At 45.6% G+C, this 18,776-nt stretch overlaps 1 protein-coding gene across 2 annotated transcripts in view; it reads left to right on the forward strand.

The window, feature by feature from the left end:
• LOC143139762 (zinc finger MYM-type protein 4) overlaps nucleotides 1-18,776 on the forward strand; it is a 41,605-nt gene that overhangs the window by 21,395 nt on the left and 1,434 nt on the right. The window contains exons 17-28 of one of the 2 annotated variants that reach the window (XM_076300489.1): nucleotides 2,132-2,254; nucleotides 3,080-3,123; nucleotides 3,600-3,786; nucleotides 4,302-4,450; nucleotides 5,526-5,679; nucleotides 6,473-6,625; nucleotides 7,049-7,134; nucleotides 11,649-11,802; nucleotides 12,753-12,907; nucleotides 14,617-14,731; nucleotides 17,258-17,500; nucleotides 18,183-18,315. In XM_076300489.1, the coding sequence (XP_076156604.1) occupies nucleotides 2,132-2,254; nucleotides 3,080-3,123; nucleotides 3,600-3,786; nucleotides 4,302-4,450; nucleotides 5,526-5,679; nucleotides 6,473-6,625; nucleotides 7,049-7,134; nucleotides 11,649-11,802; nucleotides 12,753-12,907; nucleotides 14,617-14,731; nucleotides 17,258-17,500; nucleotides 18,183-18,315 (1,696 nt within the window). Of the gene's footprint in view, nucleotides 1-2,131; nucleotides 2,255-3,079; nucleotides 3,124-3,599; nucleotides 3,787-4,301; nucleotides 4,451-5,525; nucleotides 5,680-6,472; nucleotides 6,626-7,048; nucleotides 7,135-10,324; nucleotides 11,626-11,648; nucleotides 11,803-12,752; nucleotides 12,908-14,616; nucleotides 14,732-17,257; nucleotides 17,501-18,182; nucleotides 18,316-18,776 lie in introns of those variants that run through there. The other variant, XM_076300490.1, reaches the window with a different exon arrangement.

The raw sequence follows: 18,776 nt of genomic DNA on the forward strand, positions 1-18,776 counted from the left end.
AACAAATATATATCCACACAAAAGTCATGGAATTTTACGTTTGACTTAGAGTGGGAACCCTGAATCCCTGAATCCTGATGCTGTTATTGAAAAGGTGTCATGGACAAAGGACTGCACATTCAGAATACATCTAGTACATGATTTAACAGAATTGTGCATTTAATGGATTCAGAGTGGACAGAGAGTGTAGGCTGGGTGAACCCAGCTTGATCTACCGGCGATTTCTTTTTCGCCCTGCAGCTCAGGCTGGAAACCTGTGCATCTTTTTCTGCTGCTTCCGTTACAATTTTGCCGGGACCAATCACAAGCTGGCTTATCCACCTGGTGTGCTATTGGCAGGTTTAAAAGGATGACTATAGCGGGTGAGCCTGGAGTTTTCGCGTCGCTCTGCAAACGTCACCCGGTTTGTTGGTCAGATTGGTGAATGACTATCCAATTGCGTACAGAGTAATTTGAACTATGCCGGTTGATCACGCCTCTTGTCCAGTAGAAAACACATAGCGGACATAGCACATGTGAAAGCCAGACTACAGAAAGTGTCCAATGTGATGTGATAGTCGGACGCTCGCTCATTTGCTGGGTTTGTCATCTCTCGGCCCACGAGTCCTGCTCAGAGCGTGGCATCGCACAGTGTATCGAGTGCCATCGTCCAGCCCCTGAGGTCCTCATACGGGTTCCAGGCAGTGGGCCGTCACTCTGTTCCCGCCCACAGAAGCCTGAGTCACCTCATTTATGATGCTCATGTGTTGATGCTCATTGGCTCTCATTATGTAGAGAGGTATTATAAGCTGCTTTCAGACCTAGGTGTAAGTCCGCATGTTCTGCGGATGTCAAACGGTTGGGCCGTATATCTGAGCAACATAACCGGACATTTGGAACTCCGAACTTAGCCGGCTCTTACACTACTGCCCTCCTAGTATTTCCAACTGATATTATGTAAATGAGCTTGTGTCTGAACAAAGCGAAGAACATGTGGAGATTCTGTTCATGTGCGTGTTCAACCACACAGAGATTCTGTTTATGTGCGTCGGTGTCGTTCACACATAATGTCCGCATGTTAGCATCATATCTGAATCACCCGAAGGGTCAGATATCTGTTTGACAAAGCTCCACATATACTGCGGAGGACGTGTCTGAAAGCAGCTATGTTGTAGTTAACTAGACTGGGTGCTGTCCAGCTGTTGGGTAAGCTCGCTGGAGCCGTAAGTGTATCTCAGCAAAAGCTGAAAGTGTAGGCGAATTAAAACCGCTGCTCTTCTGATATTCCACTTCCTGCTCTCATGCTCTCTCATAGCTTCTATGACTCGTTATTAGACACGGTATTGCATTTCATCAGCGCCTTTATATAGTTAAGTATAAATATATAAAAGACTGACATGTCATCTGGTTTATGTAGAGGTGTTGTAAAGATGCCGCCAATTGGTATTCGTATTATTTCCAGATGCAAATCAGAATCGGGTTTTATTTGCCAGTCCACACATTACTAGGAATAGCTATCCTGAGGATAACCTCTCATCTGACACGATGAACGTTATGGTGTTGCTAATATAAACATTCCAAATGCATAGCAAACTGTAGTTTAAACATGTTGACTAAACATTAACATGTACACAGTACCACATTGAGTTTAACAGTAGCCACATGCTGATTTCAGGTGACATTGTTTTGCATTGTGTTTACTGAGACCATGTGGCACAATGGAGCCGAATGAATAGTCTAATTTGGGCTTTTTTACAGCGGCCCCCAAATTAGCTGCGCTAATTTAGAATTATGGAAAGTTATTATGTACACCATTATGTGTGTCTTATTATTCACTGCACATTCACTGCCCTGTTCAGTTAAGTGATTGCTTGCTGCAGGAACTGGAACAGGCCGCCGTATGTGTAATGCATTACCGAGGTCGGTCCAGAAACAATCCAGAAAATGAATTGGTTCAATCTCTGTCCTTATTAAAAAAGTATTCGTTTCTATTTATTCCCGGAAATGGAATGGGAGATTCATTTCTTGCTTGTGCAGCCCTAGTTTCAGCCTCGGTTACAAATCCTTTTGTCTGTCCTACTCCCCCCCCCCACACCCCCCGCCCCCATCCCATCCTCTCCTCCTCTCTCCTCTTCTTTCCTGTTGTCTGTAGGTCCTTTCTCTGCTCCTGCTCAGCCATCCGTATCCAAGGAGACGGCGGTGATTGGCAGCGTGGTGTCTCTGGCATCCACCCCCAGTGGCCAGCCCGGTGACTCAGCCCACACGGCTCTCACAGGTTCTCACACCGACCGGCACAAGCTCAAACCGACCTTATTAGAGAGCCACCGCTCAATCATGTGGAGCCTTGTCTAGCACCAAGGAGTCAGACCAAGCCAGGGGAAAGACATCGTTTTCATTAGAAGTACTGTGTGTTTGTGTAAGGGATAATGGCCACCGAGGTGTCCTGTTATACAGAATTAATGGACGAGGGTGATGCAAAGAACTCCCCAACACGCAGCGGAGTCCATTAATTTCGTAAAACAGGACACCTTGAAGGCCGTTATCCCGCTTATCACCCGGTTGCCATTATAGGCAATAGTCATGCCTTTAAAGCATGCAAAGGAAACAAGCGGTTCAGTTTGTTGTACAACTTTCTTTGGCTCTAACAGGGATAGCATGGACAGTTAGCTTGTTTACAGTTGATTCCATTGTTGCGAAGCCTGCTTCCAGGCTCAACCGTAACTGTTGAATCGATTAGTTATCACCAATTTAATCAGACGAAACAAGGCATTTCAGAACATAATCTTGGGATTTGGGTAATTTAATACCAATCAATAATCAAATATTACTATGGTTGTGATACTAATATTTTATTTATCAAATGACTAATAGATTGATCAACAGGAAATATTCAACCGATTTATCAACTATGAAAATAATTAGTTGCTGTCCTACTCTATTCACATTAGGTAGTTAGATGTTATAAAATATTATTTTATTTCCAGAGGCCTGATTCTTTTGCACCTGATTTGGGATCATGCATTTCCTGTTGTGAACTGCTGGTACTGTCATGATCACCTTGCTTATGTGCATACCCCTTCCTATACCTTCTCTTTCCCAGGAGCACTGCCCACCTCAAACGGCCATTCAAAGATCATCGGTGATGTAAGTGCTTTTCCTCCTCTCCTCTCCTGCCTTCTCTGCTTTAAAGCACACAAAGGAAATGTCAATGATGTGGGTGTAGGCTCGCAGCTATTGAATTTGTGTGCTGTTTCTGTATATGTGCACTTTTGTACACCTGTGTGGGTGTTCATTTGTGTGTACACAGTGTGTGTGTGTGTGTGTGTGTGTTTGACTGGGGAGGGGGGTGTTTAAAGTGTTTGCCTGAAAGTATTTGTGTATCTGTGTTTGTGCACATACTGTATTCTGTGGATTTATGTGTTTACGTCTGTGGGTGTTTGTTTTAGCATTAATATAAATGTTTGTGTTTGTATGTATTCATTTGTGCATATGCACAGTTTTTGTACATTTTTATTTGTGAGTGTTTTTCGTGTGTGTGTGTGTGTGTGTGTGTGTGTGTGTGTGTGTGTGTGTGTTTGTTTGGCGTTAATGTTTGTGCCGTATCCTCGTCCTCTCTGCAGGCGAGCACTCAGACAGACGCCATGAAGCTGCCGTCACCCCCTCCCCGCATGCTCAAGAACAAAGCGCTCATGTGCAAGCCCATCATCCAGGAGCAGGGGGTGCAGTGCACGCTGGAGCCGCCCGCCTCGGACCGGCACACCGACGCCGCGGACGACCTACACACTCTACTCAGCATGACTCATAAAGGTGCAGGTGCACACTTTAGCCTCCACAGCAGTACCCGAGTTGTGGCTACTGTAGTGGAAATAATTCACTTGGTTGTTGTGTATGTGCTTGAGGTCATTGTAGTAGTTGTACCCTGGGCTTTTCAGTGGGTAAATAGAGGTAAATGGAGCTGGCATTTTACTGAGCTGGGTTTCTCCGCCTCCTAGGGGACCTCTACCTGCTTATTGGTCTCCACAAATGTGCATAACAACAGGGCTTTCAAGTGGTGCTTGCCTGTATCTAGTACATAATATACTAGCTAGGGTTAACTGCCTTTCTTGTCATTGACTGACTTGTGTTGTGTGTGTTGTGTGTGTGTGTGTGTGTGTGTGTGTGTGTGTGTCTGTGTGTGTGTACATATGTGTGTGTATGTATGTCTGTGTGTGTTTACGTATGTCTGTGTGTGTGTACGTATGTCTGTGTGATTGTCTGTGTTTGTGTTTCTGGTGTATGTGTTGTGTGTGTGTGTGTGTGTGTGTGTGTGTGCCTGTTGTCAGCGGAAGACCAGGAGGATGAGAAGGAGGGCAAAGGGGAGAAGGTGCGGCTGGTGCCATTCCCTGTCCCTGTGATGGTGCCCGTCTACATCCCGGTGCCCATGCACCTGTACACCCAGTACACGCCTGTGCCCATGGGCGTGCCCATACCGGTGCGTCCCCTACACTACACTAAGTACAGGTGCTCGGGCAGCCTGTGCCCAGTTACACTTCTGCTGTCTCCTCTCACCTAGCAATGACCACTTTGAAGTAGGAGTGTAAGAAAATATCGCAATATTTTATTCAGCATTACTGTGTTTCAAAATTTTAAAATACATATTTTTTTTTATTAATGTTTATATGCAAGCACTTTATTTTGTTATTGACATAGGCAGAACTGTTCTGTACAGTGTACTGAGTTACAATTCAGTTACAATTCAGTTACAGTATCTCAATCACATTTTATGCATATGATGGTGTCTTCTTTATAATATCAGTATTCTAAAATATATCGCCTTTGACACAGTATGGAAATCTATTGCAATACATTGCATTGTAACCCACGTGTCGTGATGCGTATGGTATTGACAGATTCTTGCCAATACACAGCCCTACTTTGAAGTGAGATGATGGCGAGTTATTATCTCCCATGTTCGGCACAGTTCTCTTGAAAGTGAAGCCAACTCAACCACACACATAAACAAGCTTGGACATGCCTCTGTCAGGGGGCGTTATAGGTTGATGCACTTATTAGGAGGTGTGCATTTTACCTATATATTTGCTGTCACTGAACATAGTCCGTGACCTTTGACCCAGACCTGTCTTCAGCTTTCTCTTGTCTTACTCTCAGTTATTCCATAGGCTGATGCTGTTGCTGGGAGGTGTGCATTGTATATTTGCTCATAGAGAGCGCTTGACCTTTCACCCAGACCCAGTGTCCAGCTTTTCCTGTTCCCCCTCTCAGGATGACACTGTGTCCAATGAGAGCAAATACACAGATAAAAACTGCACAGCTTCCACTCCTTGACCTTTGACCTAGATGTTGCCACAGTTATGTTCCAGAAACTGGACTGGCCCATTTTGCATAACACTTTCCGCAATGCAGCTCTATGATGTGAAGCTATCTATTGGGGGTCTGACGTACACACACACACACACACACACACACACACACACACACACACACACACACACACACACGTGTTGCTGCTTGGCTGACGTGCGGATGTTGGCTGTGCCCGGCTGCAGGTGCCCGTGCCCTTCGTGGTGCCCTCCAGGCCAGATGGCACAGGGCAGGAGACGCCAGAGGGAGGGAGGACTCCCAGCGGCCCAGCGGAGGAGGAGGAGGAGGAAGAGGAGGAGGAGGAGGATAAGGAGAAGGACAAGCCAGCGTCGATGGGAGGTCAGTGGCTGTGTGTGTGTGTGTGTGTTTGTGTTATGGTGTTGGTGTCCGTGGTGCTTTGGTGAGGTGGGGGTCAGAACTCCGGTGTGTGTGAGGGTTTTGTGCTTGTGCTGTGTGTTTGCCCTGCAGCTCATGCACAAACAGATAGTTTTAGAAGGTCACTGATGATCTGGACATCCCTGTCTGAAGCCCAGTTGGACACGTTTGTATTCAGGGATTCATTTGTATTCAGAGGTCTGCCAATACTGATCTGATCAAAAAGTGCTTTACAATGTCATGCCTCACATTCACCCACACACACCCACACACACACTTAGTGGGAGGTATATTTGCTCAGTTTGTCCAGTATCCTGAAATCTTTACCTAATGATTATTCTACACGTTAATGCTATTGTCTGATACATTGGTGTGATTTTTACATTTTAATGAACCATTGAGACAAATGTTTATTTTTTCATGTGTGCCATGGCTTATGCCAGCTTTCCCCATAAGATGAGCATTAATGGATTCATGTTCAACAAGACAGAATGATGTTAGACTGCCTAGATATCCTAAGCATATAATGGCATTTTAGCTGAGCTGAGTGGTGGGTTTTCATAGCTATACAGTCTCTGATAAGAGGAGACTGTTCAGTGTTCCGTGTTCAGTGCTCGACTGCTGATTTGAAGAGCGTTAGCTGGGAGAGGGGTTGAAATCTCCTGCTATGTTTCTATTCTCACCTCTGTGTGTGTATGTGTGTGTGTGTGTGTGTGTGTGTGTGTGTGTACGCTCACTCACTCACTCAATCATACAGACCAGGGCAGCACGTACAGCGGGGATCTAGAGTCCGAGGCCGTGTCCACCCCCCTCAGCCTGGAGGACGACCCAGCATCCCTCCTCTCCACCGGGGCCCCCAACACAGACGGACCCCAGGATCAGGCTCATCCCGCTGAGGGCGACACCCGCAGTGAGTGTGGTGGTGATGGGTGTGAGCATTGCAAGCTGTGTCTGACTCACAGAGTGTGTAGAAGGGTCTGTAAATAGACGTGCTAATGAAAAACCAGCTGCCATGCTGGTGGTGACGCCTATGTCACAGGTGAGAAGTCCCAGGAAGTGCTCGCGTAGAGCTGTGCACCTGCAGTGAGCTTTGTTGGATGAGAGCCGCTATTCATATACAGCAACAATATGACTGTACAGATATGTTGGCATTTTAAGTGCATTACGGATGTGACTGGTTTCCATTTCTGTGAAATTATAGAAATGAAGAAATTATCGAAATGAGTGCCATTTGACATTGACCATAACTGTAAGGAGTTATAAGCTGCGTCCCTGTTTTAAATGCTTGCTTGGCCCAGCTCACCACCACATCTGTCGGTGTGTGTTTAACCAGACCCTGGTGCTTCTGTGGAGCAGAAGATGGCCCTGAAACACCGGGGCCTGAAGAGACCGCGGGAGGGCGCCACCTTCAGGAAACGGGTAGGCACTGCACACAGACACGCAGCACTAAAAGAAAAGAATTCTAGAATAGGATAGAAGAATGATAAATGGTAAATAGATATATTGCTATATATTGCTTTGCCACTCCTCCGAGCACACAGAAAGTGCTTTACAATGTCATGCCTCACATTCACACGCGCGCGCGCGCCGGCGCCGGCCGATGGTAGATTCCACGCAAGGTGCCAACTTGCACATCGGGAGCACTTTGGGGTAGAGTTTAGATTCTCTGCCCGAGCCCGAACTTGACCCGACCTGACCCGACCCGCGGGCCGGGTCGGGCCGATTTTTCCAGCCACTATCCTCGGGCCGGGCCGGGCCGGGTCCTTGATCAAGCATTTTTTTTTAAAATCATTAGCCTACTTGGGTAGGGAGCTAAAGCTATGCCATAGTCAGACTCAGAAATATTATATATTTAACAAAGTAGGCCTAAGTAACAAGTGTATACAAAGTTATACAAGTTAGGCTCAGAGTTACAAAATGTCATTTGTAATGTCATCTGCGCAACACGTATCATGCGCAGCTTCTCCACTCGCACGCATCACACCGGGCCTGCTGTTCTGTATTGTGTAGCTCACGCATCACACCGGGCCTGCTGTTCTGTATTGTGTAGCTCACGCATCACACCGGGCCTGCTGTTCTGTATTGTGTAGCTCACGCATCACACCGGGCCTGCTGTTCTGTATTGTGTAGCTCACGCATCACACCGGGCCTGCTGTTCTGTATTGTGTAGCTCACGCATCACACCGGGCCTGCTGTTCTGTATTGTGTAGCTCACGCATCACACCGGGCCTGCTGTTCTGTATTGTGTAGCTCACGCATCACACCGGGCCTGCTGTTCTGTATTGTGTAGCTCACGCATCACACCGGGCCTGCTGTTCTGTATTGTGTAGCTCACGCATCACACCGGGCCTGCTGTTCTGTATTGTGTAGCTCACGCATCACACCGGGCCTGCTGTTCTGTATTGTGTAGCTCACGCATCACACCGGGCCTGCTGTTCTGTATTGTGTAGCTCACGCATCACACCGGGCCTGCTGTTCTGTATTGTGTAGCTCACGCATCACACCGGGCCTGCTGTGCTGTATTGTGTAGCTCACGCATCACACCGGGCCTGCTGTGCTGTATTGTGTAGCTCACGCATCACACCGGGCCTGCTGTTCTGTATTGTGTAGCTCACGCATCACACCGGGCCTGCTGTTCTGTATTGTGTAGCTCACGCATCACACCGGGCCTGCTGTTCTGTATTGTGTAGCTCACGCATCACACCGGGCCTGCTGTGCTGTATTGTGTAGCTCACGCATCACACCAGGCCTGCTGTGCTGTATTGTGTAGCTCACGCATCACACCGGGCCTGCTGTGCTGTATTGTGTAGCTCACGCATCACACCGGGCCTGCTGTGCTGTATTGTGTAGCTCACGCATCACACCGGGCCTGCTGTGCTGTATTGTGTAGCTCACGCATCACACCGGGCCTGCTGTGCTGTATTGTGTAGCTCACGCATCACACCGGGCCTGCTGTGCTGTATTGTGTAGCTCACGCATCACACCGGGCCTGCTGTTCTGTATTGTGTAGCTCACGCATCACACCGGGCCTGCTGTTCTGTATTGTGTAGCTCACGCATCACACCGGGCCTGCTGTTCTGTATTGTGTAGTTTAAGTGCAACGTGAAGCTTGAAGATGTAAAGAAAAAAATGAAAACAGGAGAAATAACTTCGAGCAAGTTTGGAGAAAAGTCGGAGGTAGGCTGTGCATTTGTCAGGTATGCTTTGTTGCGTGCATTAAGTGCGCACGATGTTCACCTATGACGGCAAAAATACTTTGATGAACATGAAGCAGGCTTGCCATGGCAGAAATAATGATAGCCAGCCTTCAATGTCCTCTTTTGTCACTTCTCCAAGCATACACCTGAGAGCGAGGCAAGCCCTCACAGAGAAATGCCTTGAGTTTTGCTGCAGGGACATAGGCTACTTTTACGTTGTAAGTGGCTTACGTTTCTTCATTCGGATTCATTTGCAATCCATTCCATTCTGAATAAACAAACATAGGCCTAGTTTAGCCTACATTCTTCATTATTGCATTATTCATTAATATAATTCTAAACGGATTTCTGTAGCTCAAACAGCTCGGAATTGTAGTTGAGAACGTCAGTTATAATGGCCCACATATTTAAAAAATGTCGGGTTTAAATCGGGCTCGGGCTCATAATTACAGTTAATGTGTCGGGCCGGGTCGGGCTCGGGCACAATGTGCACGGGCTCGGGTAGGGTCGGGCTTGATTTTTTGGGCCCGATCTAAGCTCTACTTTGGGGTTAAGTGTCTTGCTCAAAGACACTTTGACAGGGCCGGTTTGAGTTGGGCTTCAAACCTGTATCCTTCCCCTTGCTGAGTCCCCACAGTCTCTTCTTTACAGTAAACATAAACACAATAAACGCAACGTTTTTATGCTCAAACCATCTCCACAGTGTTGAGGCTTCTGTCCTAATGGTTTAATAAATTACATACTTGTGTCAGTCACTGGATGGTGATTGCTGGTAATTATACTGTAAAAGGTGCCCTGTTACAACACCACATTACTTCCCGCTCGCCTAACAATTATCGCTGAGAAAGGAGGTGACGGCAAGTCATTGTTTCTTGTGTACAGTTCCCACGAAGCCCAAATCACTACATGTAAATAAACACAGACTTATGCGTTGTTCAGCTCAATCCCTGTAATTTATTTGGTCTGGTTGTGCCCTCTTGCAGTTTTGGCTAGATGCCAACTACAATTGCTAACTGCCCCCGCCCCCGACGCTGTACAGTATACAACTCCACCTGCTTGACAAGTCTTAACAATGTTATGCTTATGAAAGATGATATGTTCGCTTGTTTATCTTTTACAGCTAATTGTGCAGGTGCAGATATTTTTTCAGAAATTATTTGGAAAACTCCACCCCCCCAAATCAGTCAGGGTTGCGTTCCATCCATTGTTGCGCAACAATGATGGGCTGTTCTGATTCGTTATTCTGAAACGTCAGCTAGCACACTCACTGCCGTTTTAAACCAGAAATACTTAGCCATGGTGGTTACTTACTGCTTATTTTGCTTGTGATATGTCTTGTACCACCTAATGGACAGTTAAAAAGGTTAAAAAGTTGATTCTTGCTGTTGAGTCTCACTGCACACACTTTTCAGCCCCCAAAGGCTCCTGTGCAGACAGCTGGACAGACTCACTGGCCAGTTTGTGGGACTGAGCTCAGTACAGATGGGAAGAAGACCAGTGGTGGGCGCAGAGCCTGTGTGTACGGCAGGCGTCAAGGAAGGAAAACAAAAACTCTGTGGAAATGCGATGTGTGTAACGTCTTTGTTTGCCTTCAGCAAGATGGATACTGTTTTGTTGCTTGGCATCAAGATGAGAACGGCTAATTTCAGTAGCGGATTTTACACAAACCAGCTCGCATCACACTACAGTTCCGTCAACCTCAACGACACAACCATCATAGGACTCATCACCAACAACCAAGAAACTGAATACCGTGCACAGATCAACCAAGCAGTGACCAGGGGCCCATTGCACAAAACTAGGATAAGGGATTAAGCCGGGATATCTTGGTTATCCTGGCTCAATTTATCCGTGATCCAGTTGCACAAAAGTGGGACAGGGGGCAGCAGGATATGTTATGGTATAAGTCACCATGGCGATTTATTCTGTGGAGCTAGCCTGCTCCAGACCAGACAAGGATCTATTTAATCTCATCCCTTATCTCAGTCAGCAGCCACCACAAACGGAAACCAATAGTTATTCCACTGCCAGTACACATTGTTATCACATTTGACTAGACCCACTGTTATTATTTAAACGTTTGTGATCATTAATTAACTTTTACATACTCGACCATTCCCGACCTGTCATGCGACTATGTGACATCACGGGAGCGCCGTAACCATTTCGCGCGTGGTGGTTGCGACACTAGTTGCAATATTCTCCTAAACAGTGGTGTTGCTGTTGTGAAAAGGCTATCGCTACCTACTTTACACCGTAGAAGAAGAAATGAAGCCGCTCGGATTGCCATGGTGAATCAGTGAATCTGTGATCGGTGGCGGGGTCTATTTGAGGGAGCCGTGAGCACGCACTTATCCAGGATAGGTTTCACCTGGCTTGATGAATCCGTGTCTGCTCATCCTGGCTTGGATTTAGTCTCATTCACATATGGCAACAAAGGGGTCTAAAGGCATATCTGTTCAACATGCACTTAGTTTATTAAGCGTTTCTTATGCGTTACGGTTTGTACATTATAGTATTTATTTATTTTCATTAGGCTATTAATTGAATTGCCATTGTTGTTTATTATTGGTATTCTCCTTAATGTAGTCTTACCGACTTCTAAATTGTTTACTGTTCAATTTAACTATTGTATTGTTGTTATTTGTATCCCATAACCATAACCATAATTAGCATTCAATAAGTGTATTTCCCTAGAGGGAATGGGGTTCTAATGGGGTTCTAATCTCTCTTTAGAGTCGTAAGCGCGGGGTGTCACCCCTGGGTGGTGCAGCGGCGGCCTCCGGAGGCTCTCGACTGAACCACACCTACGGGGTGCAGGCCTGGCTAAACTGGGTGCAGTGGAGGAACAAGCAGCTCAACTCGGCCAGCGCCCTGGGCAAACCCAGCGGTCAGTACCCCCCCCCCTATTTTAGGATTATTGACATTGGGGATGAAATGTGAAGAGTTTGAAATGTTCTCAGAGCAGATATTGCTGTGTCAAAACAGCGTGGATATTGTCATTTCCCACTTAGAATGGAGAAAGTGCTCATGGGAGAGTGGGATGGCGATGCACACTGTGATTTGATTTCTTTTTTTTTTACACCAGACTGGTTATATCCTGCCATTTTGTTCTCCTCGTTTCTCTGTCTCGTTTTTTTGTCGGCTTTTCTCCTCTCACGCCGCCTATTATTTTCTTCCCTCTCCTCTTCTCTCTCCCTTTTGTCTTCTTGTTGTCTTTCACCCCCGCCCCCCCCCTCCTCCTCCTGTCTGTCTGTCTGTCTGTCACTACTTTTCTCACTCTCCTCCAGCTCCAGCTCCAGCTCTTTCCTAATAGCTTCCTCTTTCACTGCCCCAATCATGCTCTCACACTCTCATGCTTCTGTCATTCTTCCTCCCTTTGTCTCTGTCTTCCTCCATTTCTGTCTGTCTTGTATGTCTCTCCCTCTCCAGTTCCCTTAAAGAGTTGTTTTTGTTTCAATCTTCCATCCGAAATGAGCTTTTGACTTGTGGTGGTTTTGTTGGATAAAACACAGCAGGAAAATGTATCGTCTCAAATTCTCTCTCTCTATCTATCTATCTATCTATCTATCTATCTATCTATCTATCTATCTCTATCTCTATCTCTATCTCTATCTCTATCTCTATCTCTATCTCTATCTCTATCTCTATCTCTATCTCTATCTCTATCTCTATCTCTATCTCTTGCCCGCCCTCCCTCCAGTTCCCTTAAAGAGTTGGTTTTGTTTCATCATTTCTTCCATCTGAAATGAGCTTTCAACTTGTGGTGGTTGTGTTGGATAAAACAAACCAGGTAAATGTATCATCTCAATGCCCCCCCCCCCCTCTCTCTCTCTGCAGGTGCGAGGGCGATGGTGGTGAAGGAGGACGTGCTGCAGTGTAGCTCGGCGGAGCTCAGTTACGGCTTGTGCCGCTTCATCAGCGAGGTGCGGCGGCCTGATGGGCAGCCCTACGCCGCAGACAGCATCTACTGCCTCTGCCTGGGCATCCAGCAGGTACACACACACACACACACACACACACACACACACACACACACCTTTCTCTAAATATAACCTGTGAATATCATACACACATATTTTTGAGCCGGCTTTACAGTGCATGCTGCTAGGTATTAGTTTGTTTTCAGCCAAGTAGTCCAGGATATGCCCCCAAAATAAAATTCTTACAACACACATACCCCACACACGCCCACAAACCGCACAGATACACACACACACACACACACACACACTGTGTGTGTGTGTGTGTATATATATATCCAAATGTGGTTGTGCAGATTGGGCTTAGACGGAATGTCCAACCCAGGAATTACTGTAAGCTGTCTAGTTTGAACCGTAATTACAGTTGCATGAATCCGGGTGGTCTGGCTGATGAGTAAAGTCTGCAGACTGAGGTGTGAGTAAAGACACGAGTGTTGTAAACGGCAGGGCTCAAAGTGTAATTCTACATGGGAAAATTCAGCCTGTTGCAAGCATAAAGCTCTGTTGGAGACCTGAGATATGCAGCATAGCGGGTTCATTCATGCCTTTGTTTATTGCTGACACACAACCTATAGACCCTTTCAAGAGAGTTCCATTATCAGCATCATAGTTGGCCCCACAAGACTTCCTTTTTAACATTCCATAATGTTATCTTAATGCAGAGGAAGTAGATTGGGACCCAAATAGAATGTTTTTGTTTTTATTGTTGAAAGGGTCTATACTGAAGACAAAGTGACTGGTGTTTAGCAGGCGCTTTTACTCCGATACAGACGGGTTCAGGGGTTTAGGGTTCGTGGATGGAACCTGGGCCAACTGATTGTAAGGTGGCGTTGCTGTTGCTGCTCCACCACGCCCACAGATACACTTAAGCACCACAGTGTGATTGTGTAGATACAGGAAGTTGCTGTAAGTGAGCAGGCAGTTCACTTCCATTACTGTTGCTTCTTTCAGGCTAGTCAGTCAATAGTCAGACTTCAAGAAATTATTGATGAACAAACAGCAGACAAATCTACATTCCTTCCATACTGATTGTCTATGGACCAGTTGGCAATGATGTCATTTGAAAGGAAATGCCTTCCATACATCTCCTCCATCTGTCTTCCCTGTCACCGTCCAAAGCCATGCATTCTGCATAGGAGAGAAGGAGGGAGGGGAAATAAACCAGAAGCACATGTGATATTGGCTCCTCTCGTGTCCAATTGGAACACAGCCTTGGCTTGTAGGAGGACATCACACTAGGGATCTAGTTGCGATGCCAACCTTACAGTTGGGCATGAATGCCGTTCCACACTGAAAACAAGATTTTTTTTTTATTTTTTTTTAAAGAAAAAAAAAAAAAACCCAACTTGGGCTGCTACTTAAATTTGAATGGCAGTCAATCAGCTGCCTGAGAGTGCTTTTGTCTTTGCTTGGGTAGATGCTAGATGAGTCACCTCTTTGTGGTATTTGGTGGTGGGCACAAGTGGTGGAGACAGGCATGAACAAAACATAAACATGACTTGTTATTGATTGCGTGTCAGAGATGGGTTGTTGATGTTGTCTAGCAAAAAGAGGGGAAAAATTATATCAAATGTACAATTTTCTGCCTCCTCTTATTAGTTATACATACTGTGGCTAATGGCCAGATGGGTCCGTTTTGGGTCGGTTCCCATTTTGCTCTAAAAAATAACCTGTTCTTGTCACAACCTGTTCTCTTGCGGTTCTCTTGTGGTTTTGTGCAGTATCTGTTTGAGAATGGGAGGATCGAGAACATCTTCACTGACACCCTCTACAATAAATTCACCACGGATGTCACCAAGATGCTGAAGAACTGGGGCCACACGGTTGAGCCGCATGGTAACACAAGCATGTTTGTTGTCATGCATTATTTATTTATCATTATGTAGTTATTTCATATGAATTGAATTACATGTAACTAGTCCAATTATGTAAGTCAGACGTTGGGAGGTAAATGACCGTCAGCTCTGTGCCATGTTAAAGATGACCGAATGGAAAACTGTTTTTACCTTGGCTTTGTTGAATAAGGAGAGTTCAGTGCGTGGCCACTTAGCTACCGTGGACCATAAACACGGTTGTTTCCTCCTTCATAAGCAAATCTAGGACTTTGAACTGAGCACTAAAAAAAGACGAATCTGAACAAAGACAAACTGTGATGAAAATACAGACTTTGATTGTGATCACTGCCCCCTCCTGTTACCACTTCGAGTTGGAGATTCAAGTAGCAGTTGCTAGAGCCTATTCTGAACCGTCTTTGGATTCAAGGCCAGGGACATAACCGTTTTGTCAGTTTTAGACGAATTGGTTATTTCCTCAGCACTAAATGGGTACCCACCAGTACATTGAAAAATTGGAAGTCCAAGGGAAATTCATACATTGTGTTACTTTTAACACCGACCAAGACATTTTTTTTTACTTCTAGTGTTTTTTCACCTTGTGATTCCATAAATGGTTGTAGATCAGGAAGGAGAGGGTGCACATGCCTTCCATTAGTTGGCATTGTATGGCAGCCTTTTACAACAGACCTTGGGGGCCTATCACTGCTCCCACAAATCCCTTGTACCGATGCCGTCCTGCAGGCAGTTCCGTCATCGATCATAAGTGTAATCTTATATGACGAACCTTAACTGAATGATTGACATGGATTAGGTTGGGCTAAATCAGGTTTTCGGGTGCAGGAGTGCTGGAGGCCTGATGTCGGGCCTAGAGTAACCGTTCTGATCTGGTTTAGTCCTTATAATAGTTTGGAAAAACAAAAAACAGGATCTGTAGGGACGAGAGGTTTTAAAAACAAATGTGCTCCTTGCCAGAGAGCCAAGTGTGTGTATAAGGACACTGTGTTAAAGGTATCCCCCTGTCAAAAGGACCTTTTTATGGTAATGAGGATGACTTGCAAATACATGTGGAAACTCCAGGGAGGTGACAACATAATAAGTTGCCGTTGCTGCCCTCAAATTTCTGCCCTGTTTTAACACTCTTCTGTGTCATCTGGGTACTTTTTTAAGTACATCTCCGTACTCTTAACTTTCAGCTGTATGCTGCTCTGCTAAGGCTTCTCCTGTGCTCCTGTAACTCGGCTGATGGAGCAAGGTGCTAACATTAGTAAGGTCATAGCAAGGTCATGAGTTTGAAAACCAGGCAGCACACACTGGTGAGAATGTGTGTCTGCTCCCTGGTATACGTCTCTAAAGTTAAAAGCATCAGTTAAAATGAATACATGTGAATTGTTCCAACATTCAGCTTTCTTTTTCTCAGTTAACAGAAAGAATTCAATTTCAATTTCACTTATAAAGCGCCAAAACATTACATGTCTCATGGCGCTTTACAGAGTGTTAAAACATTCAAAGAGAGCCCATGAGTAACAGGGGCGAGGAAAAACTCCCTAGAATTGGAGATACATATAGGAAGAAACCTCGAGCAGATCCACGACTCAAGGGCCTGACCCATCTGCCTAGGTTCAGTTACAGGGCAGTAAGGTCTGTATACATGATAAATGAAAGGTTAGTTAGGTGTAGAGAATAGAACATGGTGTTTAAAGCCACCTGAGGTATATGTTACAAAGAGGTAGGATGGTTACATATCCAGTATGATAATGCATGAATCCTATTTAGTGTCAAAGTTCAAATAGTCCAGTGTAGGGAATGAATTGTCCATAGGGATTAGGAGTTGTCGCCAGGCAAGTAGTGGGTCACTAGGCTGTTCAGGCCAGGGTAAGGGGACAGCAACAGACAATGGTAGGACAGTCATAGGGATGGGACTTCAGGTGCGATGAAGGCCAAACACAGAGATGGCTCACAAGTGAGATAAGGGGGAAGAGAGAGAGAGATATTTTTATAAGTCATGATGGTTAGTATTAATAAGTATAATACGTAGAAAGAAGGCACAATACATATCGAATTGCCAATGAATTATCCTTCTAATGTAAAATAGGGGGGCCTAGTCCTAGTCTTGGCCGTAATCCCACCCATTTGTCTGCACAATGAATCTAACCACAATAAACTGCAATATGTACAGTATCAAACAAGAACAGTCAGGTAACTGCAGACCCTTTGTCCTGGTCACGCAATTGTAACCAAAGTAAGACCAATTTCTGGCGTCAGCACTCCAAACCGGATCCGGATAATCCTGTAACATATTGTGACCTCGGACCAGTGCTTTATAAGTTATGTGAGCAGACACATGGACAGACCCAATTTCAATACCCTTCTCCCCTCTTATAATCATGGGGCAAATATTATTGGCATTTACATATTTGTAACATTGCACTCCGTACTCCATCCCTCCATCCCTCCATCCATCCCTCCATCCATCCATCCCTCCCTCCCTCCCTCCCTCCCTCCATTCATCCATCCCTCCATCCCCCAGAGCTGCTGCAGTCTCGTGTGGAGGAGGAGTACCTGTGGCAGTGTAAGCAGCTGGGGGCCTACTCCCCCATGGTCCTGCTCAGCACGCTGCTCTTCTTCGCCACCAAGCTGTTCCGCTTCACCACGCTGGCGCACCACCGCCGCCTGGCCTTCGCCCACGTCTCCCGCCACACGCGCCTCACGCCCGCCGGCAAGACGGCTTACCTGCGCTTCAGAATCCCTGGCCTGGAGCCCGACGCCGCAGGTGAGTTGGGGGGGGACTTTGACACGACTTGATTTGTAAGGAACCACGGAACTAAGAGTTCTCCTCACCTGTTGTCGTCGTTATTATGCCCAGAGCTTAGTAGAAGGATGGCTCTGATGGTGCCCTTTGGCCCAATGGCTAGTTGAAGTGTGTTTGTGGAATTTATAAACTTATAATCTATCCAGGTACAGTACAGTACTTCTGTAAATATGCTTACTGTAAATATCACTGTTATGGGACATGCTGTTATTTAAATTTATGACTGCAAATGTGTAAGGAATGCATACTGTTACACTTGCATGCTTTGTTACTAGTTATTGACTGGTTTATGTTTGACAATTTACTGGTTTCTGTCAATGTTCTGTTTTAACCAAGAGTTGGTTGATTCATCTATTGACTGTGGTGGTGCTTGATTGAAAGCAGGTATCCAAACAGAGGCTGGCAGGCATGAGAATGTTCATGGTTTTTCAAAAATCCTTCTGTTTATAATATGAAGCATTTAAATGCTGAGCAGAAGAATGTGTTTAGTATTCATCAGCGACACTCACCACTATGTTCAAGTTTCTCTCAAGAGTGCTTCTTCTGTGTGGGCACACGCCTTTATTTCACTATTTCTTGTTGGCCTTCTCCGTAGCACTCACACGCATCTGCTTTTTTTTCCCACCACCCTAATATGTTACAGTGCTTGCCCTACCCGCGAAACGAAAGCTGGAGGACGATGACGACAGCCGGGAGAACGATCTAGAAATGCCAGAGAACAAAGATAACCCACTCCGCTGTCCAGTGCGGCTCTACGAGTTCTACCTCTCCAAATGGTACTGCCCCTGCCCCTGCTCCTGCCCCTGCCCCTGCCCCTGCCCCTGCCCTCTGAAAGCGCAAAGCGCTGATTTCCACAGGGACTGATGACATTCTGCTTTCTGGTTTTGTTTTTGTTTTTGTTTTTGTGTTTTTGTTTTTATTTATTTGATGTATTATCGATCCCTGTGGCCTGTTACTTCGTTTTCCCATCAGTATACAATCTGTCAAGCTGCCGTGCAAGCAAATTGGTTGGTTTATTTATTTATTTATTTATTTATTTCATTTGTTCCATAAAGGTGGAATAGGTATTGAGCAGTACATAACAAGAATTTTGCAACGATACATCAAAATGAAATGTCATGGTTACACTTTTGTGGGTGTGGAACAAGTCATAATGATGGATTTTGTCAAACTTGGGAAATATGTTCCACCCCCCTGGTTTGGTTTGAGACTTCTTTAAATACGGGTAGTCAACGGT

The sequence above is a fragment of the Alosa pseudoharengus genome, unplaced genomic scaffold (assembly GCF_046254945.1).
Source record: "Alosa pseudoharengus isolate Yale_2024_CS ecotype anadromous, Long Island Sound unplaced genomic scaffold, YU_APseudo_1.1 YU_APseudo_1.1_scf_22, whole genome shotgun sequence".
Lineage (NCBI taxonomy): Eukaryota > Metazoa > Chordata > Actinopteri > Clupeiformes > Clupeidae > Alosa > Alosa pseudoharengus.